Source organism: Cupressus sempervirens, chromosome 6 (assembly GCF_028749045.1).
Source record: "Cupressus sempervirens isolate cs-2001-9-10 chromosome 6, ASM2874904v1, whole genome shotgun sequence".
NCBI classification, from domain to species: domain Eukaryota; kingdom Viridiplantae; phylum Streptophyta; class Pinopsida; order Cupressales; family Cupressaceae; genus Cupressus; species Cupressus sempervirens.
In genome coordinates this window covers 299348772-299362914 of record NC_143123.1, presented here as the reverse complement: position 1 = coordinate 299362914, position 14143 = coordinate 299348772, and the positions used below count along the sequence as shown (strand labels likewise).

The 14143-nt window shown below is 38.4% G+C and overlaps 1 protein-coding gene across 3 annotated transcripts in view; it reads left to right on the top strand.

Annotated features, from left to right (window-relative positions):
- The window catches only part of CHR18 (chromatin remodeling factor18), a 311394-nt gene that overhangs the window by 273033 nt on the left and 24218 nt on the right, over window positions 1-14143 (top strand). For all 3 annotated transcript variants that reach the window (XM_089787935.1, XM_089787937.1, XM_089787936.1), the window contains exons 25-27: window positions 10743-10811; window positions 10911-11015; window positions 11190-11315. In XM_089787935.1, the coding sequence (XP_089644061.1) occupies window positions 10743-10811; window positions 10911-11015; window positions 11190-11315 (300 nt within the window). The remainder of the gene's footprint in view (window positions 1-10742; window positions 10812-10910; window positions 11016-11189; window positions 11316-14143) is intronic.

The following is a 14143-nucleotide window of genomic DNA, read 5'->3' as shown; positions in this document are numbered from 1 at the left end:
AACTCTAGCGTGAATCTACCAAGAAAAGAATTGTGTTCAATCAACTGAGATATCCTGAACATTTCGATCTTCAGGTTTCAAAACTGAAAGCTAGAGGCTCTCAAAATCTCTAAATGAAAATAATAAACTAAGTATAAACCAGGCATGCTGAGAATGATCCCCTCCATGTTCTTTAATAGTACCTCCTTATGTCTCTGTCGTCGGTAGAAATTGTGTATCAGCCGACGGGTCCCTTCGGGAAGGAAATTGTGTATCAGCCGACGGGTCCCTTTGGGAAGAAAATTGTGTATCAGCCGATGGGTCCCTTCGGAAAGGTTTTTGTTATGTAGCGACATGTTGTATGTGGCCGACGGACTCCTTCGGGAAAGTTCTTCGGAAAGTATTTATAACCCCTTCGGGAAGCATTGTATTGAGGAGATCTTATGATATCAGAAACTAATGTAATATCTTGGCATATGCGAATAATAATAAGAGTTTTGCTGTTCGTGTTCGTGTCCATTATCTGTGTGCAATTCTTAATTAACCTATGCGGTAAACATTTGGCGTCGTTGCCCGATGGACCTAGTACGCAGGCAAGCGGATATGAATTAAATGCCGAATCAGTTGAACAGTAAGTTGAAGGAAAAAGATGACATACGCGTTGTGCAGGAAAATTTAATTCTGGCTCAGCAGACAGAGCATCGAAGGAGATTTCAGAAGATTGCCGACGGAAACAAGAGCGTAGAAGGATTGTTGAAGGAGACTTGATAGCAGCTCGTTTTGGTGGAAGAAGCGAGGGAGGAGTTTCTTAACTTGCATACGCCACGGGAAGAGAATCCTGACGGAAGGAGATCGACTCTCACGGCTTGAAGTGCCGAAGGAGCACGAGCGTGGAGTGACCTCTTCGTTCGAGATATACTTCCGGAACGAACAGCTTCGGTTGACGAACCCTCTTCTTCACCAAACAGCGCGGAAGCCAAAAACAGCGTGGGTGTTGAAAACAGCGCGGAAGTCGAAAACAGCGCGGGTGTGCAGAACAACGTGGGTGTGCAGAACAGCGCGGGTGTTGGATACAGCGCGAGCGTGCAAAACAGCACGGGTGATCAAAATAGCGCGGGAGCTCAGAACAACGCGGGTGCTCAAAATGGCGCGGGAGTGCAAAACAGCGCAGGTACACAACAAAACCCCCAACATACAATAATAATGGCAAGGTCCGAAAGAAAAGTTGCCTAAATTTGATGGTGAGGAAGCAGCTGATCCCAATCAACATTGTAAAACATGTGAAACGATCTGGAGGGCAAATGGCATAACAGATACAAACGAATGGATCCGAAAATTTCCCGCTACCCTACGAGGTGTTGCGATCGATTGGTGTACTGATACTGATCCACAGAAGTTAAACAGTTGGGATAACATTAAGGAGTTCATCGCAGAATTTCAACTTCTGCGCGACAATAATGAAATTGTAGTGGAGATATTCAATACCAAGCAAAATAAGAATGAAACAGTACGGGTCTTCGCCAAGAGGTTGAAGGACTTAATCAGTAAAATGGAAAATAAGCCGGTAGATGGGCTCCAAAAAAGATGGTTCATTGAAGGTCTTCACCCGAAGCTGCGGAAAAAGATGAAGATCGTGCCACCATCGACATATACTGAAGCATACAATCGGGCATTGAACCTCGAAAGTGAACAGAAGACAAAGAAGAAGAAGAAGACCAGCTCATCCAATTTAGATGACGACGAGCCTTCAGGAGAAGATAGCAGCGACGATGAAGGCAGTAGCAAGAAAGTTCGTGCTCTTCAGAATGACATGCTTCGGATGATGAGGGAGTTCAAAAACATGAACAAGGAGACTAAGGGCAACGACCTATGGTGCACAAAGTGCAAGAAAGAAGGCCATACGAAGGGATCATGCCCGAAAGAGCAATTTTGCGAGATTTGCTAGATTATGGGACACTCGATAAAGGAATGCCCGTTCAATCTGAAAACAAAAACACTGCAGCAAGTGTTCCTCACGCAGGAGGCATCCCTGTCAGGAGGGAACGGGAACACCAGTACGGAAGGTGCCACATCGGGCGGATACAGAAACAACTGTCACGGTCAAAACAACAACAATAGCAGCAACAACAATAATGGCGGAAGAAGTCGAATCCAGTATGATGCGAATGGCCGACCGATAGTTCAATGCCGTGCATGCAATTTGTGGGGTCACTTTGCCCGAGAGTGCACAACGGCGAACACACCGAAGTTGCTATGCCGATGGTGTGGACCTGGCGATTATGACGATGCTAAGTGCCCGAAGTCTGGAGTAAACTTGATTATTGTCGGGACAGGCGAGGAAGAAGTTCTGGCAATCACTCGGAAGCAGGTGAAGCTATACCCTGATCCGACGGAGGAAAAGAAGAAACTGGAGGAAGCACGGGCAGAGATCCAGAGAGCAACGCAGGCAAAAATGGCACACCTGAAGGACACATCTGGTACCTCCATACGGAACTACGCAGAATAGAACATCGTACGGCAAACTTTGCAAGCCGAGATACCTATCAGGACAAGTGATCTGTTGCTCACTATGCCTCAGCTCCAATCGACACTCACAAACATCGTTCCGCTGCTAAACTACCAGGAGAACATGGAAGGAAGCAGGAAAGTGGAGCAAGTACAATGGACAAAAAGGAGAAGGAAAGTGGTGCAAGTGCAGAAGATCCGATGTTGTTAGCCCTCTCATCTGGACGCCATCTGGCAGTCGTCGAAATGGGAATTCTCGGGACTATATTGACGGAAACAATTATGGACGGAGGGTCCGGTGTCAATGTGTTGCCTGAAGACACTTGGAAAAAGTTGGGACAGCCAACATTGTGGCCACCTACCTTCCAGTTGTTAATAACTGATCAACATGGAATCAAGCCATTGAGAGTACTCATAGCGCAACCAGTGATGATTGGAACACAGCCATTCTTGTTGGATTTCGTCGTGATCCCACTGAAGCGGAGAGGATATGATGCCATTCTGGGCCGGGGGTGGCTGATACAAGCCAAGGCGAAGCACGAGTGGAAGAAAAATACTTTATCACTTGAAAGCAAAGGCCGGAAGTATGTCATTGATTTGCACACTCAGATGGTCGGGGAAGAAGCCCTATCGTCAGATTCTGAAGGAGAAGAGGATGAAAAGGGGCAAAGTATGGAACCAGATCAGGAGGGAGTTCTACGACTGGAAGGAGATGACGATTTGGATTCAGTAAATGGTCTTTACCACTGGCAGATAGAGGATTACGAGCTCTTTCCAAGTTGTAATATGCTAAGGATTGACGAAGGTATGAAAGAAGAAGGAAATGAATGTCGGAAGGAACACAGGGAAGCCGAAGGAGGAAATGAATGTCTGAAGGAACATAGAGAAGCCGACGGAGGAAATAAATGTCCAAAGGAACATGGAGAAGCCGAAGGAGGAAATGAATGTTCGAAGCAACACACAGAAGCCGAAGAAGGAGACGTGGGTATGACTGAAGATGAAGGAAAGAACATACAATACGAACCCAAAAGAAGGAAAGATTCTACTGTACGACCATGTAGGAAGAAATTATTATGTCGAACCACAGATATAGCAGAAAGGTACCGGCAGCAAGGAAGACACATGATACGGTCTGGACAGGCAACAAAGAGGAAGGGTTCAATAAAAGTTGTAGCAATACAGAGTGAATGTGTTATTGACGGACAGAAGGGGTAGCTGACGGAGTCCATGGTATCGAGCTTCGGGAACAAACTGGGCGATATGGAGATGACACAGAATAGGCGTAGTAGGTTTCAACTCAGATAGTGGGTGTTGAAGTACGACGATCGGAATGAGATCAAACCAAGCAAGTTCAAAGTTAAGTGGGTCGGGCCGTATCAGATCCGGGAAATAGGGGACAATGGAGCAATAAAATTATGGACTTTGGATGGACAGGAAGTGCCTCAGGTGGTGAATGGCTCGAAGCTGAAGGTATGCCATGGCCGGAAGACTTCTGCATCAGAGAATGGCCTTCGGGCGACCCCTTCGTCGTTGCAAACTGACGATGCAGACGTGCGAAGGGAAAATTAACTTTCCTATTGAGGAAAAAAAAAAAAAAAAAAAGAGAGAAAAAAGTACCATACGGTTTTCAGGGAAAAATACCGTACGGAAAAGTGTCGTACAACTTCCATATGTACCGTACGGATTTCATAGTTGAAGGGAAGAATATCGTACGGCTTCCATATTTATCGTACGATTTCATATTTGAAGGGAAAAGTGTCGTACAGTTTCCATATCTGAAGAAAAAGGTAGCACTGTATGGTTTTTCATATTTGAAGGTGTATGGTTTTGTTGTAGTACGGTTTTTAATACAATGTACGGATTTTAACTGAAGGTTGATGTACAGTTTTAGTATAGTACGATTTTTTTAACAGCGTACGGTTTTTAAAGAGCTGCATATTGTAACATTGGGACCACCGTACAGATTTTAATAGCCTGAGAAGGTTAACGTACGGACTTTATTGAAATCACCGTATGGTATCCCAGTATGGATTTTCAACAACAGTTATGGTATGGATTTCTAGTATAGTGACCATACGGATTTCTACATGTGCTGTACGGATTTTTGTGGAAAGCCATTGACACTATGGATTTTGGCCGTACGGCATACGGAATTTGGAAGTAAAGACAGCGTACGGAAATTATAATTTGGAATGCGAGGTAATTGTACGGATTTTTCAAGCATATCATGTGTATGGATTTGGATTGCAAGATTACAGATTCTGAAGAGGGGTTTTGGTGTGCGGCTTCTATTGCATTCAGACTTTGGAGGACGTTATAGGATATTGCATAAGGAAGGAGTCGATACAGTGGCAGGATGTATGGTGTAAGGGTGACAGGAGGTTTAAAAAAAATTAAAAAAAAAAAAAAAAAACATCGACAAATCAAGAATGCTCAAAATGAGTAATAGATGATGCCACAAGGTAGAGGAAGAACCAACGATTGCCAGAAAGAGTGTAGAATCGGTAGAAAATGACAAAAATGTTGCGTTCCGTGCAATTTTGTGTGGGTTTCAGAGTGCCCCTCGACCCCGCCGGGGGGCGTTGCCCCCTAGACCCCCAGTCGTTGCGGATATCAGTCGTGGGAGTCTGACCAGTTGAGAAGACTTGGAGCTGCTGCAGGCATGGAGTGTTTGTGTACTAGAGGCACTGCGAGTAGGTGTTGGCCGTGAGGCTGTCTTGGTGGATGCGTAGAGAGCTCGGAAGGAGTTGATCATCCAGTTGAAGGTAGTACAGCAACACTTGGTTCAGTGTACCCGGAATTGGAAGGCAGAAAGTGGCATAGGTGGCTATCAGGGTCAGATGTCAGATTGGCTAAGGTGACAATGTTGAAGACCAGTTAGTCAGTCAATGTATTTTGGTTGTTGATTTGTCTCAGAGATTTTGTAATAATCGTCAGGAGACGACTTTTCTTTTTGGGGGGGATGATGTCGTCGGTAGAAATTGTGTATCAGCCGACGGGTCCCTTCGGGAAGGAAATTGTGTATCAGCCGATGGGTCCCTTCGAGAAGGAAATTGTGTATCAGCCGATGGGTCCCTTCGGAAAGGTTTTTGTTATGTAGCGACATGTTATATGTGGCCGATGGACTCCTTCGGGAAAGTTCTTCGGAAAGTATTTATAACCCCTTCGGGAAGCATTGTATTGAGGAGATCTTATGATATCAGAAACTAATGTAATATCTTGGCATATGCGAATAATAATAAGAGTTTTTCTGTTCGTGTTCATGTCCATTATCTGTGTGCAATTCTTAATTAACCTATGCGGTAAACAGTCTCTTTGTTTTGGTATTCCTCTACGTTGCAGATTCGGTGCCTACATCCAATCGTTTCCAGACATGAAACGTACTAGATGCAGATGCGCTTAAAATACTATTTAGATTCGTATCTGAATCGTATTTTCCATCCCTGAATCATTTTAATGGATTTCGCCGTGACTCCTGTCAAATCTAGTCGCAATCGAAAATTTCCAAACCGAATTTGAGATATTTACACGAATTTGGGAAAGATTTTTCAGTTTTGGGGTTTGCCGTGATTTTGGAACGAATTTTCTATTTTATTAACCTTTTAAAAAAACCTTCTATTTCATACACAGGATTTGCCAAAATAAATAGATGGCAATGCTTCCTGTTGGACACCACGATTTGCAGACGTTTTTGGAGGAGGACAAACGCCTGGCAGGAATAATTTTGCATTTTACAAAGGAAAAACAATGCTGCAGGAGGCAAGAGCTGGCCAACTCTTCTTCAATCAAACCACAGGCGAGGCACTTGAAAGCAACTTGTTTGCTGCACGCAGTTTCGAATAATTTGTCCTCTTTGTTCGTCAATCGTAATATTCCAAAATCTAAGATTGACTATAGTTTATGACTTTATATTGTTTATCATATTTATTAAATTTTAATTTTCAATTATTCCATAGTTTTGAATAATATTTTTTTTATTAAATTTCACTAGTTTCTAATAATAATAATTTGTTCATTAAATTTCATTACATTGTCTTGTTTTCTCTATATTTGATAATTCTTTCTTATATAGAATTAATCATATTATATTTTCATTTTGAAGTGTACAAATCTTTATTTTATATGTAATTTTATGGGGTTAATTAATGTATTTTAATATTATGATGTCTTTAAATTGGAAAAATTAAGTTAATAAAAAATCATATTATTAAATTAATAAAATATTATCAATTAATTTGTGTTCATATATTAGAATTTAGCAATGTTAAGTTTATAATATCTAGGAATATAAATTAATTCTAATATTTAGTAATTTTTTTTGTAAAATAAAAATAAATAATGAAACTAGTATATTGTACAATGTATTTTAATGTGTTAATTAAAAAATTTAGATATAAAATAATTAGTGATAGAACTAGAAGTATTAAATAAATAATAATAAAGTAAATTTTCTATTAAAATATGACTTATAAATTTATAATATATGTTTATAATCATGTTAATTAATTTTTTTAATAGTTGATCAAATATTTGACCTTTATTATTTAATAATTATTAATTGCTTTAAAAAAATTTCATTGATAGGATAATGGTGACTAATGTTAGCTCTCCCACCTTCAGGACCAATCCAAATTCACCTCTATGGAAATATGTCCAAATGATAGGACAAGTAAAAGGGGGTGGAAAATTTGTTTGGATATGCAATTTTTGTAATGTGAGGTACAAAAGTTCATATAGTCATGTGAAAGCCCATCTTTGTGTGATTCCGCAACAGGGAATCAAAGCATGTCCAGGAGAGAATGGTAACGGATTACCACCTCAACAAATAGCAGGATATATTAGAGAGCAAGAAGCAGATGCAAGAGTTTCTCATGGCACAAACCATCCTTTAAAGAAAGGGAAGAAATCAAGTAAGCATCCTCCATCTCATACTGATTTTCCTGATGTTGTAGTAGAGAGTCACCCATTTTTGGGTAGAAATGAAGAACTTGATAATGTAAAGAGAAGCAAGGGGCCATTAGAGAGTGCATTTAAGAATGATGCTAGGGAGATTGTAGATCAAAGTGTTGCAAGATGTTTATATGCAAATGGTTTTTCATTTAACATTGTACGATCACCATATTGGCATGATAGGTTGAGAAAAGTAAATGAGGCTTCAAAAGGGTATATGGGGCTAGGATATGAGAAGGTGCGTAGCACCTTATTAACAAAGGAGGTAAGAAGCATTGATACTGCATTGGCTCCTATTAGGAATTCATGAAAACAAACAAGGGTGTCAATTATTTTTGATGGGTGGAAGGATGTCAGAAATTTGGCCTCTAATCAATGTGATTGCGGTGTGCCCTAAAGGGGCAATGTTTCTTAAAGTTGTAGATTGTGAAGGGCAAGTGAAGGATGCACAATTTATTGCTAACATCCTTATACATTGCATTCAAGATGTGGGCCCTCGGAATGTTGTCCAAGTAATAATGGACAATGCAAAGAATTGTAAAGCTGCTGGCATGTTGATTGAGACACGATTTGAACACATATTTTGGACACCTTGTCCATTGCACTCTCAATCTTATGCTACAAAAGTTGGGTAGGAAAATAAATTGGATCAAAGAAATCTATGCAGAAGCTGAAGAGATCCAAATGTTCATTACAAACCATCACATGTCATAGGCCATTTTTAGATCATTTTCGCAGTTGGAGTTGCTAAAGGTAATTGAAATACTTTAGTTCTTAACTTTTAAATTTTGTATTTCACAATAATAATTATGAATTTAGTTTTTAAAGGTGAGCACATCTTCGTATTTTGAACTTTATTTTTTTGTGTTTTGAATAGGTTGCCGAGACTCGCTTTGCATCCAACACAATTGTGTTAAGGAGACTTGTTCAGTTGCGAGAGTCACTTGCTAGTATTGTTATTAGTCAAAGTTGGTCACTATGGAGGCAATCTAGTACTGAAAGGGCTACAAATCTAAAACTAATGATCTTGGACGACGCTTGGTGGGAACGAGTGGAATATCTTCTTAGTTTCACTGAGCCCATCATGAGTATGATTCGTTATATTGGCATGGATCATCTATGTTTAGGAGAGGTATACGATGGAATTGACTCAATGCTTGAGAAAATGAAACATGTCATCAATGAAAAGGAGCAAGATCCTGAAGTAACTTTCTTCAAAGAGGTGTAGACAATTTGTGTTGAGAGGTGGAATAAAATGACCACCCCTCTTCATCTTCTTGCATTTGCATTGACTCCCAAATTTTATAGTGATGAAATTCTTTCTATGCCTTCAAGGGTACCACCATATAGAGATGTAGAAGTTAGTGAGGGGTGCAGGAAAGCACTTACAAAACTCTTCTCCGATCGTGAAATGGAGAATATAATTACAAGTGAGTCTGCTGATTTTGTGGCTTCCAATGGTCAAAGTGCTTCCGCTCTTTGTGACAAGTATACAAAAGATGCTCATGCTTGGTGGTATCTTAATGGTCATACGTCACCACACCTCCAAACTCTTGCAATCAAACTTTTATCACAAGTAAGTTTTTTGTTTTCGGTTTTCCATTTTCATTGCACTCAAGTTATATTGTTTACTATTTGTAAAAATAACAAAAATTATCAGCTATAAAATTTCAATGATATTTTTTATGCCCCTCACTTTGTTAATATAGGTTGCTAGTTCCTCCTCATATGAGTGAAATTGAAGTACATACTCCTTTATTCACTCAGTGAAACGCAATCGATTGGCTGCAAGTAAGGCAGAAGAACTAGTTTATGTGCATTCCAACTTGTGCCTTCTTACTCATAGTCAAGATGAGTACAAGGAAGGGGACATAAATTTTTGGGATGTAGATCTGTAGTGAACTGATTTGGATTTTTTTAGCTGCCACACAATCTTTACTGGATGTGCAGCCAGGCAGCCACCGTCCTAGTGCAAGTAGCAGTGGGGTTTCATGTGATTCTAATCTACTTACATCAACTAATGTCACTGATGATGTTGATTTTGATGATCTTATATGATGCCTATATCATCGATGCATAATTAGTAGCCACTAAGTGTGTTATTTTAATGCTGCATTTGAATAAATGAACAATGAATTGAATAATTTGTGTTATTTTAATGTTGCAGTTGAATCAATGAACAGTGAATTGAATAATCTACCATAAATTCAAGTTTTGACAAATTGATAGCAAATTGATACTATTGTATTTTGGGTTTTTAATATTAATGGAAGTTTTGAGTTTGTTTAGCATGTATGATCTGTGATATTCTAAATTTAGTCTTGTTTTTACTTTTAACTTTTAAGCCTGCAAATATTTATATAGTTATGATTTTTAATGTTTTTCTTTACGAACGTACCCAAATGTACCCAAACTCCTCCCAAAAAATGGTTGTACCAGCGTATCGTATCAATGTTCCCGTATCCGTGCCCATACCCGTAACGGCAACTTAGGTATTCCTTTTCTTTTTTTCTTTATTATCCTCCTTTAAATTAAAATGACTATTAATTATTCACTAAGCTCTATTTTAAAATCATTTTAATACTTTATTAAATTATGTTGTTATCAAATTTGATACAACTTGACAACATAAAATTTAGTTATTCGATAACTTCTAATGTACCAAGAACGGGACGATACATGAAACCAAAACTAGAATCAGAAGCTTAGTTTCAAGCTAGTTGTTTTTTTTTCCAGTTCTGTTTTTTTCTTGAAAACTTTTTTGAGCGTAGAGGTTAGTATGATGATGTGGCCCTAGGATGACCATGGATAGAATTGTGTTCCCCATCGTAAGTTTGTGTTTGAATTTCGTAGATCTAAATTTTTCATAATGAGTGATATCATATATGGTGTATCAATGTGATCAATCTTTTAATTCCCAATGAAATGATCAACCTTTGGTGTTTTGACATTTTAGTTTACTTGGATTTGGGATGCTGGAATATGAATTGGCTATTTGTATTCATTGGAGTTGAAGATATTTGTGATTGTTTTGTACTAGATTTGAATCAGCTTGCTTAATGCTTGTCAATTTATTCTTTGCTTTTTTTTTTTGTGTTAGGGTCCATAGATAAAGAGAGCTATCTTTGACAAAAGTCAATGGTTCAATCCATTTTATTTTTTCTAGCAGCTTTGTAATAAAGCAAGAACTAAAAGATTTGGTTTAGCTTTTTGACAGATAGATGCATTACTCCTGAAGCTTACGTACTAAATGAGCATTTCTTTATATTTTGGTATTGAAGGTCTTTTCTTTGACTAATGTATTGCAGGGAGGCTGCAAATTTCTGGTGTTTGCACATCATCTGTCAATGCTAGATGCTATCGAACAATATCTGATTGTAAGCATATTTATTTACTGGTTCCTACCATTGTATGTAAATGTTTTAAATATGTAATGTGGAATGTCTAATAAACTCATTGTCATTGTCTATGTTCAGAAAAAGAAAGTTAGCTGTATACGAATTGATGGAAGTACACCGGCATCATCAAGACAGATGTTAGTGACACTGTTTCAGGAGAGAGATGATGTGAAAGTGGCTGTGGTATGACATTTTCAGTCTATGTTGCAATCTTTTAATGCCTTACCATTTAATATTGTTTTCTAGTGTTTATACTCCAAAACTGCATTCATGGGAGTCTGGAATTATTTGACATATATTTTTAGTGAATTCGGTAGTTTGACTTGATTTCAAATGTCATAACTTCTGCCTGTCCAGCTTTCTATACGTGCTGCAGGAGTGGGCCTGACCTTGACTGCGGCAACTACCGTGATATTTGCAGAATTGTCATGGACACCTGGTGAAATTGTTCAGGCAGAAGATCGTGCCCATCGAATTGGCCAGGTATGCAATTTTAGCTGATGGAAACATAACATGACTAAATCCAAGAGCTTTTGAAGGATTTGCTGAGAAAATGGTTTACTACGACAAACTACATATTTTGTACCTAGAGTTTAGCTACTGTGTTCATATTGGTAAATAAATTTGAGATGGGAAAACACTCTACGAGTGCATCTCCTTAGTAATATTGCTGTTTCTTTCCATTGACTGATATTTCAAAATACACTTATTAACTTTATTTTCTTTTTAACTCACTATTTTTCTTTTTCACCCATTTTACTCCATTTACTCTTGCATGCATGCCTACTTACACAAACTCATTGGCAGGACTGTGTTGAACTGTAATTCAAAGTTTCTTAATGTTACCATGATTAGAATTTTTTTTTTATTACTGCTACTTTCTGAAAAGACAATGTAATAAGTTCACATTTTAACGAAGATGTCATAATAATTCTTTGGCTTACCCTTCCACAATCTAATTGTATGATACAATATATTGGTCGTTATAATGTTTTAGAGAAGTGTGAAAGAAGATATTATGGGGAACTGTATCTAGAAATTTCATCAGTGATGGCTATGATAGATTAGATAACCAAATTCCTATTGAACATAAATAAATAAATGCACAATTGATAGAAACAGAGAACATTGTATGAGAATGTTTAGGAATACATCTAAGAGAATAAGACTTCGTAATATATAATATAATAGAATTGGAATGAGGAATGTTTGTCTATTTATGCACCATTCTTATTGCAGGATGACATATTGAATGTTGAACCATATGCAAGGGTAACTAAATGTATTTCAACAAGAATACTTTTGTATAATAAGAGTCATGGGGACATAGATTAAACCATAGTAACACGGGGACGCGTTCCCCCCCCCCTTTTTGCCCCAACATCTCGGAGACTTCAACGCACCAGAGACTTGGGGACTCCGTCTCCCCATCCCCAGCGGCACCACCAGATTCCACCACCTCCATCGAGGATGGGGGACATTCTGATATTCACTATTTACAGATTCGACTATTTATGTTTAATGTTCGATGTTCCAATTCAATGCAATGTTCAAGTATTCACTCTTTTACATCTTTATATCCTATATTGCAATACATATATTCATAACTAGCATTTTTAAGTACCATATGCATAGATATATTCACCCCTCTTGTCCCTCGCCGCCATCCCCAAATTAAGGCCCCTCTACCCCCCTGTCTTGAAAACTTGTCCCCCCGTTCCGCCGTCCCCCCATCCCCCAAGGCAGTGTAACTATGGATTAAACATTTTGTAGACATGGCATTGTGCCCCATATACATTCACACCCTTCCATGTCTTCTCCTGTTGCTACCCCCTCAGATTTCCCCTATATATGCAATGTCTTTATTCATTGCTTCTCAAAAATGTCAATTCCCTATTTTTTCCACTAATTCTCTGCAGTCATTTGATTTCAGACCACGTGTTCACTCCATGGTTGAATTTCTCAGAATGATTTTGGCAGCGTGTGAAACTCATTTGCTTATATCTTGCTAATGCTTGGCTTCCGCAATCCCATACCAATGGTTGTGCATTGATGAATCCATTGTGGAGCCATGAGATGTTTTTGTAGGCATTAATTTCATATCATATCTTATGGTTTGGATTGGATATAAGTTCTTAGATATAATGCAGTATTGTTTTGAGTAGAGCAGCATTAAAAAAACTCCCATTTGTCAAAATTAAAATGTAGAGTGGGAATTAGAGCTTGGCTTCCCAAAACAAAGAAAACATGGTTTGAGAATTCTTGGAATTTATTTGTTTGGTGGACTATAGTTGAGAAAAAGTTAATTTGGATCATCTTGATATCTATGGTAGCTTCAGAAGTCTGTTTCTAATTTTTTTTGTGGGGGAGGGTGGCGGTGCGCTAGACAGTTGTGCACTTTCTTTAGAAGAAGGCCCTGGGAAGTTGATGGCAATTAGCAATTGGATTACTCACCTAAGTGTGTGCAAATGGAAACCTTGAGCTGACATCAATTGCAAAAATATGTTGGGGTGTTAAAGCACTCGAAAGGAGAACATAGGCCTATGTTTGAGGGGGCAAATGAGGCGGGAGTTTTATGTGAACCTTTAAATAAAAGAATAGTATGTGTCACGTGTGGGAAAGATAAAGCATGAATACTTTCTAATATAATTTACCATAAAGGATGATTTGGTGAGCTTTTTCTTATAAAAAGAACATGGGATAGACAAGTTTGGTTTACATGGATCAGTTCCCATTGGAAAGTGGGTGATGAGGTGGATTTCATTCAAGAAATACTTTATCGAAACAGAGGAAGAGAATAAGAATTAGCAATAGCTGGATGCAAAAACTGTCTCTAAGTGTGTAGCTAGCTTGAGATAAGATTGTCTCCAACCTTTAGTACCTCTATCCTCCATCTTTGTTACACTTTATTGATTATTCGCTTGATATTTCATGTGAGTCTCTATAAGCCTTGTTAAGTGTAGCATGGATGGCCTGACAAGTGCAAGCATGGAATGCCATGATAAAAAAAAACTCACTTCAAAGTGTCAGAAGTAGCTGGCTATTCACGAATTGCCATTCACAAATTTACTAAATAGTTTAAAGCTTTTGTTACCAATACATATAAAAACACCAAAAATTCCATATATCTAATTCAATATAAAAGCAAATGCTAAATATTTTAAATGCGGTTGCCCTTATGAAAACTTAACTACTTATTCTTCCTGTCAGGTTCGTTTTCTAAGTTAAATTATATGGGAGATTGTAGCCTATTTCTTATTTCTGTTATGTTAAGGGATAAGGCTAGAGGAATGTTTTATTAATAATATTTA